Source organism: Ranitomeya variabilis, chromosome 7 (assembly GCF_051348905.1).
Source record: "Ranitomeya variabilis isolate aRanVar5 chromosome 7, aRanVar5.hap1, whole genome shotgun sequence".
Taxonomy (NCBI): Eukaryota; Metazoa; Chordata; class Amphibia; order Anura; family Dendrobatidae; genus Ranitomeya; species Ranitomeya variabilis.
The window spans coordinates 167,895,078-167,912,640 of NC_135238.1; the positions used below are offsets into that span (position 1 = coordinate 167,895,078).

The 17,563-nt window shown below is 41.1% G+C and overlaps 1 protein-coding gene and 1 long non-coding RNA gene across 4 annotated transcripts in view; one reads left to right on the top strand and one right to left on the bottom strand.

Annotated features, from left to right (window-relative positions):
• Window positions 1–17,563, bottom strand: part of ERBB4 (erb-b2 receptor tyrosine kinase 4) — a 1,241,858-nt gene that overhangs the window by 647,431 nt on the left and 576,864 nt on the right. For both annotated transcript variants that reach the window (XM_077272252.1, XM_077272251.1), the window contains exon 3: window positions 3,018–3,204. In XM_077272252.1, coding sequence (XP_077128367.1) covers window positions 3,018–3,204 — 187 coding nt within the window. The remainder of the gene's footprint in view (window positions 1–3,017; window positions 3,205–17,563) is intronic.
• The window catches only part of LOC143784241 (uncharacterized), a 59,650-nt gene that overhangs the window by 4,249 nt on the left and 37,838 nt on the right, over window positions 1–17,563 (top strand). The window contains exons 1-3 of one of the 2 annotated variants that reach the window (XR_013217749.1): window positions 2,250–2,431; window positions 2,910–3,019; window positions 12,274–12,426. This is a non-coding gene — a long non-coding RNA (uncharacterized LOC143784241). Of the gene's footprint in view, window positions 1–2,249; window positions 2,432–2,909; window positions 3,020–12,273; window positions 12,427–17,563 lie in introns of those variants that run through there. The other variant, XR_013217748.1, reaches the window with a different exon arrangement.

Genomic DNA, 17,563 nt, shown 5'->3' on the forward strand with positions numbered 1-17,563 from the left:
TATACCGAAACGTCGCCGCAGTTGGCAGATTAAAGCTGTAAGTTTTTTCTCATCACTGACCGTTGTGGCGCTGTCCTCTTTTTTACATTATGGATTGAGCTTCAAGAGGTAGTCACCGGGAATGGTCTTCCAACAATCTTGAAGGAGTTCCCAGAGATGCTTAGCACTTGTTGGCCCTTTTGCCTTCTCTCTGCGGTCCAGCTCACCCCAAACCATCTCGATTGGGTTCAGGTCTGGTGACTGTGGAGGCCAGGTCATCTAGCGTAGCACCCCATCACTCTCCTTCTTGGACAAATAGCCCTTACACACCCTGGAGGTGTGTTTGGGGTCATTGTCCTGTTGAAAAATAAATGATGGTCCAACTAAATGCAAACCTGATGGAATAGCATGCTGCTGCAAGATGCTGTGGTAGCCATGCTGGTTCAGTATGCCTTCAATTTTGAATAAATCCCCAACAGTGTCACCAGCAAAGCACCCCCACACCATTCCACCTCCTCCTCCATGCTTCACGGTGGGAATCAGGCATGTAGAGTCCATCCGTTCACCTTTTCTGTGTCGCACAAAGACACGGTAGTTGGAACCAAAGATCTCAAATTTGGACTCATCAGACCAAAGCACAGATTTCCACTGGTCTAATGTCCATTCCTTGTGTTCTTTAGCCCAAACAAGTCTCTTCTGCTTGTTGCTTGTCCTTAGCAGTGGTTTCCTAGCAGCTATTTTACCATGAAGGCCAGCTGCACAAAGTCTCCTCTTAACAGTTGTTGTAGAGATGTGTCTGCTGCTAGAACTCTGTGTGGCATTGACCTGGTCTCTAATCTGAGCTGCTGTTAACCTGCGATTTCTGAGGCTGGTGACTCGGATAAAATTATCCTCAGAAGCAGAGGTGACTCTTGGTCTTCCTTTCCTGGGGCGGTCCTCATGTGAGCCAGTTTCTTTGTAGTGCTTGATGGTTTTTGCCATTGCATTTGGGGACACTTTCAAAGTTTGCCCAATTTTTCAGACTGACTGACCTTCAATTCTTAAAGTAATGATGGCCACCCTTTTTTCTTTACTTAGCAGCTTTTTTCTTGCCATAATACAAATTCCAACAGTCTATTCAGTAGGACTATCAGCTGTGTATCCACCAGACTTCTGCACAACACAACTGATGGTCCCAACCCCATTTATAAGGCAAGAAATCCCACTTATTAAACCTGACAGGGCACACCTGTGAATTGAAAACCATTCCCAGAGACTACCTCTTGAAGCTCATCAAGAGAATGCCAAGAGTGTGCAAAGCAGTCATCAAAGCAAAAGGTGGCTACTTTGAAGAACCTAGAATATAAGACATAATTTCAGTTGTTTCACGCTGTTTTGTTAAGTATATAATTCCACATGTGTTAATTCATAGTTTTGATGCCTTCAGTGTGAATGTACAATTTTCATAGTCATGAAAATACCAAAAAATCTTTAAATGAGAAGGTGTGTCCAAACTTTTGGTCTGTACTGTATATAATAGTAATAAATCACTTGGCACTCTAAGTGCCAAGTGATTTATTACTATTGGAGTGACGGGCTGGAAACCTGACTTGGGCACCACACAGGATCCTTGAGTGCCGTGTGTTTTGTCTTGATCTGTACTGTATATATACAGAAAAATAAAGTAATGTTAGGATAATGGTAGATTGAAAAGCCAGCTGGAATTATGCCAGTTATAACAATTCCCTGGAACCTTAGAGTGGCAAAAAAGGTTCCTTTGGACAATACTAGAAGACCAATACTAATAAAGACCCATGATAGTTGGGGGCCTTGTTGGAGATCATAAATTGGATGCCATGCGCTTTAAGTTACATCACAGCTGGAATTAGAACTGCTACCTAACGATGACCTAAAGTGACCTGGTGTAATTGAACTATATTAGTAGGATACTGTATGTGCTCTAATATAATTTTTTTAAAAGGTGGTTTGTAGAGCCCATTTTTAGAATCTAAAATATTGTTCTGGAGTCAATTAAGTATTTATCAATACTGGAATCAAAGGACACATCTATATCATTTAGTGAGTGTTTTGACAAGATATGCAGAATATGAAGCACTTACAAAAGAGAGAATGTGAATAATTTCATTGGTGGGGCACATCATAAAAATCAAAAAATCAGCACTTTTATACTCAGAGCTTTACCAGGGACATGGCTTTGGCCAATATTTATAGGGATAACTGTTAGTATTAACATGATTTTGTTGGACCTTTCAAGGTTACAGGTACAAGTCAACTTTCTCATCGAGATCCAGATACTTGAAGAGACTTTATTTTAACACTCTGTATGTATTTCGAAACATCTTCAGTCTCTAAAAAAAACTCTGACAAAAGTCATGAACTAAAAAAGAAGACAGCGAGGAGAAGCGTGCAACTGCCGTTTCTTAGTGTCTGTGAGACTGCATGATGTGAGAAGGTAAGAGGACCAGAGATGGTCAAGCTTGTTTGGCCCAACAGGAAGAGAGAAAAATGCTTTCTGAAATAAGAATAAAAAAGACTCAAAATGCCCCTTACACACAATTTCTACATTCTATATCCAACAAACTGCTCTAGCTCCTTCGCTTCCTTGCCTCCAAATAGTAATTTGGGTCAAGAAAATAATTTTTTATCTGGTTGTCAAATAATTGTGCATAATTTTTCTTAATAATGAAATAGTTAACATTTACTTTTGACAGAAATGTTATGGCTTCTTTTACAGAATTGCCTCTGCTCAGAAATGGGAATAATTGTGTGTGCAGTGTAATACACTGAGCAGTCAGGGACATCCTAATCATTGTGTAATTTGTAGTCTTGTAGAATTGTATGAGAAATGCTGGCACTGTGTCGGCAGATTTATGCGGTTAGACATTGTGCCTGCAGGCAACGCTTTTATATTTAACTTAATGTTTCAACAGTGTCTCTTGAAATAGCAGAATGACATCGAACCAAAGAGATAAAGGCGCTATAAGGACTTCTTGTTAACAGCACCGGAAATGTTTGCATTTATAGTTCATGCGACTCACCGGTAAGATTTCTTAAACCAAGCTCCCGAAGCCCATGTTTCCCATCCTTCAGGTAGTTTAGAAAGATGGCTAAAGCATATCGGTCTTCATACAGTTTGTTTCCACGAATGATGCGCAGGTTCTCCAGTGGGAGGTACTCAAACTGATTAAGAGCCACGAGGACATATCCGGTCACTTCTCGAATTGACTACAAGAAATGAAATGGCATTTTTTAGTTAGAAATGAACATGTCTTTATATTTGACAAATAGTTTAGAACACTAGTGTGATTTCAAAATTTTTATTTCAATTAGGTATTGTCCCAAACAAGAAAATCCACAGGCATCAAGGAAAACTTTATGAACATTAAGAATTTCCCTATTTTCCCACCATACTGGTATTCTCAAGGGGTGACTGAAACTTTGACGAATATGGTAAAAGGATTGTCCAGGACCATTTTATAAAAACTAACCGACTGGTAGTTGCTAACAGAGGGAATTACCTGCCTGTTCTACCTGGTGGCTGCTCAGAGCGGTCACTGACTGCTCGTGCCAGCGATTCAGCTGCTCCACGTCAGTCGCACAGCTCTTCTGCTTCTGGGCTGCTCTGTCGAGGGGGTATGACTGATAACATCATGCTGATTGACAGCTGGCTTTTCGCAGGTAGGCAGAGTGGAAGAGAAACCGCTGCTCTGTCAACATGATGTCAGTGGAGGCCGCTGAATCACCAACAGGAGCTGTCTGTGCCGGCAGAGATTGATGCTGAGCACAACAAACAGGTAGTCAGTAACTATGTGCCTGCTAGTTCTTAGGACAATAGTAAAAAAAAAACATAACATGTCAAGGTAATAAATAAAATTCTTATAGCTAAATGCAGGTGAATTAGAGAAGATATTCCCAGCACAGGATGGCAATCTTAGGCTGTGTGCAACACGTTGAGTATTTGCAACAGAAAAAATGTGACATAATATGTGTGTGTTTTTTTGAAGCATTTTTTATTGGGTTTTTTTTTACTTGCCTTCTTTTCCCATTCTTTTGAATGGATGAAAAACACTACAAAAACACTGGAAAATTAAGCAGCGTGTGCATGAGATTTCAGAAATCTCATTCACTTTGCTGGTACCATTAAACACTGTTTTATTCTGTGACAAAAAACACACACACATACAAAAAAACACACTAAGAAATGGCAGCATGTGAATAGGCCCTTATGAAATGAAATGTATACTCGATTAGACCTTTAGGAGATGAGATCCTCAGGATGAGACCCTTAGGTCGGGGGTCACACTTTCAAGTGCAATGCGAGAAACTCGCGCATCAATACCAAGCACTGCTGCTGGCACTCGGGACCGGAGTGTTCAGCTGCATAGAAATAGAAATACATGCAGCCGCACACTCCGGTCCGGCGGCAGTGCCAGGTATTGATGCGAGTTTCTCGCGCTGTACTCGCAAGTGTGAGCCCGATCTTAAAAAACATCTAGTACAAAGCACTTTTATGGCATCCAGTGAACACCAATTCATAGATACAGAAATAGGGCCTCATAAACTTGAAAAGCAAGAAAATAGACCCCTAAAAATAAACTTTTACTAATATTTTAAAAGTATATAGGACTCATAATTCTAAAATACATAGAAGAAATAGATACTATAGGGTATGTAGGAAATATGGTCAGGATTAATCCCGTTTAGCCAGGCAGTGATGCAGATGAACCTCCCAAGTCCCTGGTCTTAAGGCTGAGTCACACATAATGATATCGTTAACGATATCGTTGCAACGTCACGCTTTTGGTGACGTAGCAACGATCCCTCTAACGATCTCGTTATGTGTGACAGCGACCAACGATCAGGCCCCTGCTGGGAGATCGTTGGTCGATGGGAATGATCAGGACCTTTTTTTGGTCGCTGATCACCCGCTGTCATCGTTGGATCGGCATGTGTGATGTGTTCACTTGTAACCAGGGTAAATATCGGGTTACTAAGTGCAGGGCCGCGCTCAGTAACCTGATATTTACCCTGGTTACCATTGTAAACGTTAAAAAAAAAACAGTACATACTCACATTCTGATGTCTGTCATGTCCCCTGGCATCCACAGGGTTAAAACTGCTTTCGGCAAGAGCGCTGCTAATATGCACGCGCTGCTGCCGAGAGCTTCCCTGCACTGACTGTATCAGCGCCAGCTGTAAAGCAGAGCACAGCAGTGACGTCACCGCTGTTACTGCCGGCGCTGACACATTCAGTGCAGGGAAGCTCTCGGCAGCAGCACGTGCATATTAGCAGCGCTCTTGCCGAAAGCAGTTTTAACCCTGTGGACGCCGGCGGGGGATGTGACAGACATCAGAATGTGAGTATGTAGTGTTTTTATTTTTTTTACTTTTACAATGGTAACCAGGGTAAATATCGGGTTACTAAGAGTGGCCCTGCACTTAGTAACCCGATGTTTACCCTGGTTACCCGGGTGCTGCAGGGGGACTTCGGCATCGTTGAAGACAGTTTCAACGATGCCGAAGTCGTTCCCCTGATCGTTGGTCGCTCGAGAGAGCGGTCTGTGTGACAGCTCCCCAGCGACCACACAACGACTTACCAACGATCACGGCCAGGTTGTATCGCTGGTCGTGATCATTGGTAAGTCGTTTAGTGTAACGGTACCTTTACCTTTTCCTCCTATCTACCTGGCAGCAGAGGTTGACACCCTAGTGTTTAGTGAAGTGGTGCCCCCCACTCAATGTCAGTGTCCCTGGTAACCCTAATTGTACCCTATCCAAATTCAAAAAGACACAATACAGATAGTGAAAGAATAGAAAACAATGCCCATATGTATGTCAGAATTCACCTGATATAGTTTAAGACAGAAGTTGTACAGATATGTCAGTATTTCCAAATCCAGAGCATGCACTAATAGAATGTGACTGTGAAAGGGCTCTCTCACCTTGGTATAGTCTCCAAGGGACAGAACAAGACACCTATCCTGGGGCAATTAATTAGAACAATGTCCAATAAGACAAAATAAGAATAGAAAATCGCCACTTATTTGTAGTCCCGACACGTTTCCTCCTGCGTCATTCAGGGTTCATCAGGGGACCGGTGGGACGATGAGAGACATCTATCTCTCTCAATGTGGTCTTATTGATGGAGGATCAGCTGCAACTGTCTGTGATAGGACCGGTGGGTTATAGCTCTGAATTGTTGAGACTTACAGGGCTACTTCCAAAGTACTAAAATGTATATGTAGATCCAGAATATCTTTCATTCTTTTCCCTGGGGATTGGACCAGAGGGAATTATATATTATAGAGTAATATCATTTTTAAAAGACTGACAAATGTTGGTAAATTGGCAGTTGGACATTGTTCTAATTAATTGCCCCAGGATAGGTGTCTTGTTCTGTCCCTTGGAGACTGTACCAAGGTGAGAGAGCCCTTTCACAGTCATATTTTATTGGTGTATGCTCTGGATTTGGAAATACTGACATATCTGTACAGCATCTGTTTTAAACTATGTCAGGCAAATTCTGATATACAGTGGGTACGGAAAGTATTCGGACCCCTTTAAATTTTTCACTCTTTGTTTCATTGCAGGCATTTGGTACATTCAAAAAAGTTCATTTTTTTCTCATTAATGTACACTCTGCACCCCATCTTGACTGAAAAAAACACAGAAATGTAGAATTTTTTTCTAATTTATTAAAAAAAGAAGAACTGAAATATCACATGGTCATAAGTATTCAGACCCTTTGCTCAGTATTGAGTAGAAGCACCTTTTGAGCTAGTACAGCCATGAGTCTTCTTGGGAATGATGCAACAAGTTTTTCACGCCTGGATTTGGGAATCCTCTGCCATTCTTCCTTGCAGATCCTCTCCTGTTCCGTCAGGTTGGACGGTGAACGTTGGTGGACAGCCACTTTCAGGTCTCTCCAGAGATGCTCAATAGGGTTTAGGTCAGGGCTCTGGCTGGGCCAGTCAAGAATGGTCACAGAGTTGTTCTGAAGCCACTCCTTTGTTATTTTAGCTGTGTGCTTAGGGTCATTGTCTTGTTGGAAGGTGAACCTTTGGCCAAGTCTGTGGTCCAGAGCATCTGGAAGAGGTTTTCATCCAGGATATCTTTGTACTTGGCCGCATTCATGTTTCCTTCAATGACAACCAGTCGTCCTGTCCCTGCAGGTGAAAACCACCCCCACAGCATGATGCTACCACCACCATATTTCACTATTGGGATTTTATTGGGAAGATGATGACCATTGCCTGGCTTTTTCCACACAACTCGCTAGTGTGAGGCCGGCCTTATTCTGAGGAGTTAAACAAGTTGAAGATGAAATGATCTCTCAAAGGCGTAAAGTTAAAGATGACACGTTTCCTTTGCATTTTAGGAAAAAAAAATATTGTCTTTTTTTTACTTAAAACTTACAAAAATGAAAATAGGCATAAGCAAAAGTTTGGGCACCCTTGGAAATTTGTGTGATCAGATAACTTTGACCAAGGATTCAGACCTTAATTAGCCTGTTAGGGTTATGGCTTGGTCACTATCTTTGTTAGGAAAGGTCAGGTGATGCAAATTTCTTAGCTTTATAAAAACCCAGCCTCCTCTAACCTTTTGCCAAAAAACAGCAGCCATGGAAATGATGTTAAGGGCAGGTGCAAATGAGCGTATTTGCTGTCCGGGTGCGATCAGACAAAACATCGGATCACAGTTAGGCCGGCGTCACACTGGCGAGTTTTACGGACGTAAGAGCGCAGAAACTACGTCCGTAAAACTCGCATTACACACGGCACAATTATTCTCAATGGGGCTGCTCCTATTAGCCGTATATTACGGTTCAGTATTATACGGCTTTCTACGGCCGTACAAAATCGCAGCATGCTGCGTTTGTCAGCGTATTGCGCAAAAAATTCGCCAATGAAAGTCTATGGGGGCGAGAAAAATACGGATTCCACACGGACCAGCAGTGTGACTTGCGAGAAATACGCAGCGGTGTTATTGAAAAGTCGGTAATTCAATTGCCGGCTTTTCATTTCTCCTGCACAAACCCGACAGGATATGAGACATGGTTTACATACAGTAAACCATCTCATATCCCAATTTTTTTTGCATATTCCACACTACTAATGTTAGTAGTGTGTATGAGCAAAATTTCAGCTCTGTAGCTGCTAAAATAAAGGGTTAAATGGCGGAAAAAATTGGCATGGGCTCCCGCGCAATTTTCTCCGCCAGAGCGGTAAAGCCAGTGACTGAGGGCAGATATTAATAGCCAGGAGAGGGTCCATGGTTATTGGCCCCCCCGTGGCTAAAAACATCTGCCCCCAGCCACCCCAGAAAAGGCACATCTGGAAGATGCGCCTATTCTGGCACTTGGCCACTCTCTTCCCACTCCCTGTAGCGGTGGGATATGGGGTAATGAAGGGTTAATGCCACCTTGCTATTGTAAGGTGACATTAAGCCAGATTAATAATGGAGAGGCGTCAATTATGACACCTATCCATTATTAATCCAATTGTTTGAAAGGGTTAAAAAAAACACACACATGATTTAAAAGTATTTTAATGAAATAAACACAGCGGTTGTTTTAATAATTTATTGCTCTCTCAATCCATTTCCAGGCCCTCGCTTGGCAAAATAATAAACGCACAAGATACATACCCTCAGCTGAACCGTCACGTCCCACGAAGTAATCCATCTGAAGGGGTTAAAATATTTTACAGGCAGGAGCCCTGCAAATGCAGCTGTGCTCCGTGCCTGTAATCCCCGGCGAATTAATGAAATGTAGGTCATTGACCTACATTTCCTTCAGTCGCGGTGATGCGCCCCCTGGTGGATGTCCTCATATGATGTGGAGCGTGGGAAAAAGTTCCCAGGCTGCAGTTCATGAGAACATCCAGCAGGGGCGCATCACCACGACTGAATGTAAGTATAGATCCTGCTTTCCTTTCAGCACCCGGGGATTACAGGCACGAGCGAGTGGTTTATCGCAGCTCGCGCCTGTAATATTAGTTAACCCCTTCAGATGGATTACCTTGTTGGACGTGATCGGACATCAGAAGGTATGTATCTTGTGCGTTTATTATTTTGCCAAGCGAGGGCCTGGAAATGGATTGAGAGAGCAATAAATTATTAAAACAACCGCTGTGTTTATTGCATTAAAATACTTTTAAATCATGTGTGTGTTTTTTTTAACCCTTTCAAACAATTGGATTAATAATGGATAGGTGACATAATTGACGCCTCTCCATTATTAATCTGGCTTAATGTCACCTTACAATAGCAAGGTGGCATTAACCCTTCATTACCCCATATCCCACCGCTACAGGGAGTGGGAAGAGAGTGGCCAAGTGCCAGAATAGGCGCATCTTCCAGATGTGCCTTTTCTGGGGTGGCTGGGGGCAGATGTTTGTAGCCAGGGGGGGGGGGCAATAACCATGGACCCTCTCCTGGCTATGAGTATCTGCCCTCAGTCACTGGCTTTACCATTCTGGCAGAGAAAATTGCGCGGGAGCCCACGCCAATTTTTTCCACCATTTAACCCTTTATTTGAGCAGCTACAGCGCTGAAATTTTGCATACACACACTACTAACATTAGTAGTGTGGAATATGCAAAAAAAATGGGGATATGAGATGGTTTACTGTATGTAAACCATGTCTCATATCCTGTCGGGTTTGTGCAGGAGAAATGAAAAGCCGGCAATTGAATTACCGGCTGTTCACAGATATCGCGCTGAATGAAATCTAAATACAGAATATATATATATGTGTCTCAATGACATATATATATATATATATATATATATATATATATATATATATATATATATACTGTATATATGTTTTCCCGAACATTTGAGCACATAAATCCATTAGATGTCGGTTTTGCAAGCCTGCGCGAAAATCTCGCAGTACGGATGCCATACGGATTACATACGGAGGATGCCATGCGCAAAATACGCTGAAACACCCTGACTACGGATCACTATTTTGGGAACATTTCTCCGTATTACGGCCGTAGTACGGACGTATAATACGTGGCGTATTGTCTTACGCCAAGTGTGACGCCGGCCTTAGAGCAATATTATTCTATGGGGCCATGCCCAAGTCCAATTTTTTTCCTTGGACACAGTCTGTCCGTGAAAAAAATTGCAGCATGCCTGAATTTAATCTTATCTTTGAATCACACTCAGCCATGTGAGCCATTGAGTGCATGTAAGACATCAGACTGCACTCGGATGACATCTGAGTGCAATCTGATTTACACGGACTGACACAATACGGAACATGGAAAAAAATGTTCTCCATCGTCTATTCATCCAAGAGAATCGGAATGCTCTATGATCGCACTATGATCACACTCTGATTAGAGGTTAATCATCGTACATTTGCATAATCTGCTTGATCCTCTTGGATGAGAGAATCTCTGGTCATCTGCACCTGCCCTAAGCTAATCTTTCTAATTATTTTATGAACGCCAAGCTTTATGGTACTGTTAAGAATAATTTTTCAATGTATAGAACGAGAGTAAATGTAGCTGAGACATAAAAGTTACCTCCTTGTAGCATATATACTAATACCATATTTCTTGGAGAAATGTATGGCTGGCTGCAGCTTCCTAGTGCAGCAATAAATAATTGGAAGTGGATCTGCATTGATTAGATGATCACAAAGTTGGCATCAATTTGAAAATATGAGACAATCTCTTTGAAAAACCCCTTACATATTTTCTAGATCTTACATTCGTCACCCTGTAAAGGATACATTTGGAACTGTAGCTATTGAAATATTACATGATCCAAGCTAAAACTATTGTGCCAGAAATAATATTGGATCATTAATATAGTATTCTAGCCTCTCTAAAGTCTTTTACAGGGCCATATGTCCGGCTCAATATCTATGTTCATGTTGTCAGCAGTAATTCTTTTGGTCCAGCACTGTATAATTTATTCTTTTTGTCTTCTGGGACAATTCAATTTTTCTTTATGTGTCAGGGACAAAGCACATAATACTTCAGTTGTCACCTGTAAAGGGGAAGAGGGTTATGGTGGCAATTAATCTTCCATTACAGATATTATGCAGAGAAGAAAATCAATGTTCTCTCATGAGAAGATTACAGATTACTCAGCCTCCTCATGTTCTATTTTATTTTCATTATCTATAGGTCACAAACCACATCATTCCTTATGCTGGATATTTATTTACATTTGGTATAATTTTCCCCTGCCCCTTTTCCACTGTAAAACAATTAGAATATACAGATGTGTCCTTTCTTACATTTCCTCTTGTTTCAACATACCCTAGAATGAGGGATAAGGGGTTATCAGCTTAAAAAAGGGATTTGGGGATACTCTGTCGTGAGTTGTTTATGATATATGTGTCTGCTAAATTTTGAAACATTTTTTATTACAGAGATCTGCTTCTTTCTCCTCCTGGACTGATAATTGATTCTCAAAATTCTCAATTCACAGGTAAAATCTACCTTCACTTCAAAGATCTTCGTATTACTGAGATAGAAGATGACAGTTAGTGCTCATAAAGTTTTATGGAGTAAATGTAAATAATGTTCAGGAGAACAATTTACCAAAATTTTAAAAGCATCAACTGTCATCTCCTAGCTCAGTACTGGGAAAATCTGTCTTCGTTAAATACAGATTTTACCCATGAGCTGAGAGTGAGAGATCAATTCAGGAGAATAAAGAAGCAGATTTCTCTGACAAGATATATTACAAAGCTCTTTTTATGTGTACTATTGATTTCTGAAATAAGGATTTAAACAGCGGTTACCCTTTAAATACATCCCTCATGAAGACAATCCCTGTTCATATGCCTAATTAGAGAATGTTATGCTTCTGAGTTTGAACCTTTGAGCCTCTGCTTTGTGGTCAGCTTCTTTGTTTGCCGAGTCACAGCAGATACAGTACGCCTTTTCTCCTGGTGTTTAGTTTCCGTTATCAATGCTTCAGTCTTTTTAGGATAACAGATGTTTTCATTTACTCATTTCTCTGCACTATCTCCTTTTGGGTGCAGCTTTATATACTTTCCCCTTGCTGGTATTTCCTGCTGGTGATAGTCTCATTTGTATGTCCAGCCATACTGCTGTAGTTTAAGTCATTTAATGAAAGACCAGCTAGGGTATTTATCTCTGCTGTTTGTGTTCTTTACCCTGCACCTATCTTCTGTTTCTTTTTAGGAAGTAGGCGGCATATTCTGTAACTGTATGTACTTAATCCATTATTTTGTATTTCATGGTTGGTTTTACTCACTTTGGGATCTCTTTCTAATTCAGCACACTTTCAATTCTGTAGGTAATTTTGCAATCATGAAGCACTCAATGGCCTTTTAGGCAGCATAGCTCAAAGTTGCTATTGCCTAATCTGCCATTAGGGATACCTCAGCCAACACAGGAACCACTAGGGACTGCGGGGTCAGGATCTCTAGTCTGTACAGGAATCATCAGGGTAAGTTGCAGTTTTTAGAGTGTTACCTATTTTCCTGAGTGTGTTGATATACTATCATGACACAGAATACGACACAATAGATATGATCTTCTGCTTAGGACACTACTCTATGAGCCAAAGCAGAGAGCTGCTCTTTTATGGAGTCTCCCAGCTGTAAACTAGAGCCATTCATATAAAACAAGGGACTTTCTAGGTAAAGTGACTGTTTGCCAGGAGTGAAATAGTAGGACATTCTGAAGAACAATAAATCATTAAGAAGAGCAATTAATTGTTCAAGCAGAATAATATTATGAATTATCAAAAATAACTTAGTCATTGCTATGTCATGTGTTTAACTCTGCCCAATAGGGCAGCACCAAGGACATGGCATAGTCAAGCTTTTAAACTTAGTTATGTCTCTTACTGAGGCCGTGTTGGGTGCATTTTGAGATCATTAATTAATTTGTTAAAGAGAATCTGTCACCAAGTTTTTTTTTATTTAATCTGAGAGTAGCGTGATGTAGGAACAGAAACCCTGATTCCAGTGATGTATCACTGTCTGAGTTGCTTGCTGTAATTTTGATAAAATCCCAGTTTCCTTTGCTCTAGATCTACCAGTTCTCGGAATGCTCAGCCTTATATAATCCTGCCCACACTACTCATTGGAAGCTCTCAGTGTACACTGTGCATAGGCAGAAAGCTGTGGGGTTATACAGCACAGGAGGACTACATAGCATAAGACAACTAGTCCTCTAGTGATAATCTGCGATACTCTGCTGATAAAACACTGATTCTATTGAAACAACAACACACAGTTAAGTAAATGACACATCACTGTAATCAGGCTTTCAGCCTCTACGTCATACTGCTCTCAGATTACATACAAAGAACCTGGTGACAGATTTCTTTTACATAAGATTATTTTGTTGCATAGTGGCTGAGCATGTATGCTGCTACTTCATTCAAAGTCTTAAGGAGATAGCCAAGACATGTTTCTCCACCAGTCTTGTAGACTTTAAATGCTAGATTTTATGCATGGCGTAACTTGATAGGACCTTCGTTCTCATGATTTGTGGGGGGTCTCAGTGTTCAGTCCCCAATGACTTATCTTGTGGATTGCCTATACACCATCCCATTATTTATTGTGTGCAGAAGAAGGGAATCTTCCATCTGATGGCAGACTGCAGCTGCCAACACTAACTCAAGCTTTTATTGTGGCTGTGACAATCACAACTCCATCAGGTGAGCAGTATTTCACCCTCCACCCTTACATACTATAAAATATCACCCTATGGACACTTGTCTGCTTTTTTCTTATTCCTTAGTTTTTAATCCATGCATATACTGCTGAACAACCAGAAATCTGCCGCATGTGAATATAACTAACAATGGCTCAGTTATACTACAATTATTAATTCTAGTACACATGGTTTCTTTCCGTTATAAAGTATTTTAGGTTTTGGAATGACACATGAATGGGGATGAGACTAAAATGACATCTTGAGATGTTTCAGCTTGTAAATGCAGATTCAGCTGTCAGTTCATTACAAGGTGTTGCCACTCACTCATATCAGTCCTTTTTCCGTTTATTTTTTATCAGAATTCTCAATGGCAATGCTTTTATCAGTCACTTTCCAACATGTCTCTTGTTTGGTAGTTAAAAAAAGTTTTTTCTTTTGATTCATAATTGCAATATAGCCAAGAGCATATAAAATAAGAGATTGCTTTTGCTTGTATTCTGCTTAGGCATGCAAATGTGTAAATGATGGGAGTTGTCAAAAAATAAGTCAATGACACTGGAAAACATCAATCATTTCTCAAAGATTTAGGATCTAAAATGATTAAAGAGCCATGAGAGCAAATTAGTATTATCCAAAAGTTGCAAAAAAAGCAAAGGAGCTTTATGACATGCCATAACCGTGTCATTGCTGCAGAGCTGAATGTCAGGTCCCATGAGGACTATGGTTTTGTTCCCAATTTGCTACTATTAGGCTAGGATCACACAATGGTTTTTCTCTCATTCAAGAAAATCTGTCTGATTATGCAAATTACACTTTGATAACTTTCTGATGAGACAATAATCAGAGTGTGATCAGAGTGTGATCCGATTTCCTCGGATGTGGAAAATAAAAATACAATTTTTCCACCTTTCCATTGCCAGTCGATGAAAATCGGACTGCACTCAGATGTCATCCGAGGGCGGTCCAATTTTTTCCATGGACCCATAGATATAAATGGATGCAACTTGTGCTTGCTGTGGTTTTTCTTCAGACCACTCAGTCCAAGAAAAAAAATCGGACATGTGCATGGCTCCATAAATTAACATGGGGCGAGTGCAATTTTGTCTGATTTTTACAGTTGTCTTCACAAGTCCTTGGAAAGAGAAATAATTAGAAAAGAGGACTGGAAAATTGTCTATGTGTTTGGGAATTTTGGAAAAGGCCAAGTGCTCCTTTAGCTTTTTTTCCAGAAGGAATGTGCAGCTGTCTGGCTTCCTTCCAGGTCTGATTCCTAATTTAAAGGAAGCTGTTTGATGGCTAACAACGTTAGAAATGGTAAAATCTAAAATAAATGGATTTACAAATATACTTTGCTTTTCAAAACTGGTTGGATATTCTTAATTCAGACCTTCCCTCCAGGTCATAAAAGATCCACTTCCATTGTCATACTGAGACTTTTTTTCCTCTCACTGTATCAGTGACAAGCTTGAAGGTAGATGGCTTTCTGGATCAGTTCATTATCAAAGCCAGACCCCTCCCTCCCTCAGTCTCAGCAACACCTGTGACAGAGAAAGGGGCTGGTTTAGCTAATAAATCAAGTCTGACCACCCGCCCCTTTAAGCTTGTCACCAACATGGAAAGAAGTCTCTTTGTATGAAAGGATGGCAGAAGTACAAAATTTCTCCGACAGTAACAGAGGCTCTGCAATAGGATAATCCACACAGTTTTGAAGAAAAAAGTATATTTCTTCATTTATTCTACATTTCATAAACAATAAATGACTTTTCCTGCTTTTGGACAACCCCTTTAACTTACAATATTTCGTGACAACTAAAATAGAACCCTTTTCTTTGTCAATAGTGATTTTGTCAAGCTTCTGTATCCATATTGCTTATAAACATGAAGAACAGAAAACATATAATTAAAGGGAATCTGTCATCGGGTTTTGGCTATGTAACCTTGATGTAGGGACAGAAAACCTGGTTCTAATGATGTGTCACTTACTGGGTGATGTGGGGTTGTTTTGAAAAAATCTGCATTTTATCAGCAAGAGATAATTACCACAGGACAAGGTGTCTCGTACCTCCTAGTAATCTAATAATAATCTTTATTTTTATATAGCGCTAACATATTCCGCAGCGCTTTACAGTTTGCACACATTATCATCGCTGTCCCCGATGGGGCTCACAATCTAAATTCCCTATCAGTATGTCTTTGGCGTGTGGAAGGAAACCGGAGAACCCAGAGGAAACCCACGCAAACACCATACAAACTTTGCAGATGTTGTCCTTGGTGGGATTAGAACTCAGGACTCCAGCGCTGCAAGGCTGCAGTGCTAACCACTAAGCCACCATGCTGCCCGTGCTCCTAGTCAACTGCTCTGTTACTCCGCCCACACCACTGATTGGCAGAAAGTTGCCAATCAGTGATGTGGGTGGGGTTATACAGGGCTCCGCATTCAGAGAACTGCTAGACCTGCAGCAGAGAAAACTGTGATTTTATCACAACCTCTATACGTAGTAAGCTAAGTGAAACATCGCTGGAATCAGGAGGATGTCTCACCCTACATCATGTTGCTCTCAGATAATGCAGCAAAAACCGGGTGACGGATTCTTTTTAATAAAATAAAAATAAATATTGAGGCTTAGATAATGATTTTTTGCAATTTTATAGATGTCATTCTTTTCTTTTTGACTGAAGTTACTGCAATATGTAGTTGAATGAGAAATGCACAAGGATTAAAATTGTCATTCTGTAATAGGTGTCTTGAAATATTGCATGTAGAAAATAAGAAAAGTCACAAAGCTTCGTCTCCATTCACAGGATGCAAAACTTCATCTAGTATAAACAGTAGCTTAAAACAATCTGCTCACAGGAGGAGCCACTTCATCAGGCGCCTGTTTTTCAAAGTGTTATCCGAATGTTTCATCTCAAGAGGGGCCGTAGATCACATGCACGTGGCGGGCTAAGCTGTTTCATGGGACACGCTTGAGAGAACTATGAATTCTTGTTGGATCCATTATGCCTGCAGGGATGAGAGGTTGATGCAGGCATCACTGCTGTATCAGGAAGAGCAACATCTGGCTCCGTGGTGAGAGACTGTAGATGACGTTTGAGGCTGTTTTCTCAATCAATCTCTCGCAGATGATCCAGGCTTTGGGGAATGGGCTCTTTGTATTGATCACACTTATGCTGAATTTCTATTTCATGATGGCGGTGCTCAATACAAATGGACCCTGACAGCATCACAGCAGGGCCTCACTGATGGAAGCCAATACACATCAGGTCACGTAGTCAGGATAGGAAGAAACGCATGCTTCTGATAGAAGAACTGCCAGCTGCGTAGGGCTACACTTGTGTTTGTGGCCGAAAAATAGTTCTGCACAAACATAGTGAGTGCCGTTCCTCCTCTATTCGAAGCATCAATGTTCAGAGTCTAAAGGGAACCTGTCATCATGAACAACGCAGATGTGGGGTTAATCTGCAGGTTAATAGTGTTAGTAACATGCCTGGTGCCCACACTTAGCCGAATGCTGCCGGGAGAAACTTTATTCTCCTCAAAAGCTTTCCGGTTTCAGTCACAAGGGCGGCACCGGTGTGGGTTCAGTCACGGCTCTGAGTATAGAGAGCGACAGCTGTAACCGTGCCCTGTCACTGACTGACATTGGCGCTGCTTCGGGGCAGGCTGTCAGTCAGGGCCAGGAGCACGGTCACAGGTGACTGAACCGACGCCGCCTCCATGACTGAAACTGGAATGCTGCCAGGGAGAATAAAGTTCATTTTCTCACAGCAGCGTTCAGCTAAGTTAGTAATGCTATTAACATGCAGATTAACTCCATATCTACAGGTTTATAGTGGTTTTTTTACTGGTGACAGGTTCCCTTTAAGATATGTTTAGTTTACTTTATACGAAATTCACCCAGGCACAAAAGTACCCC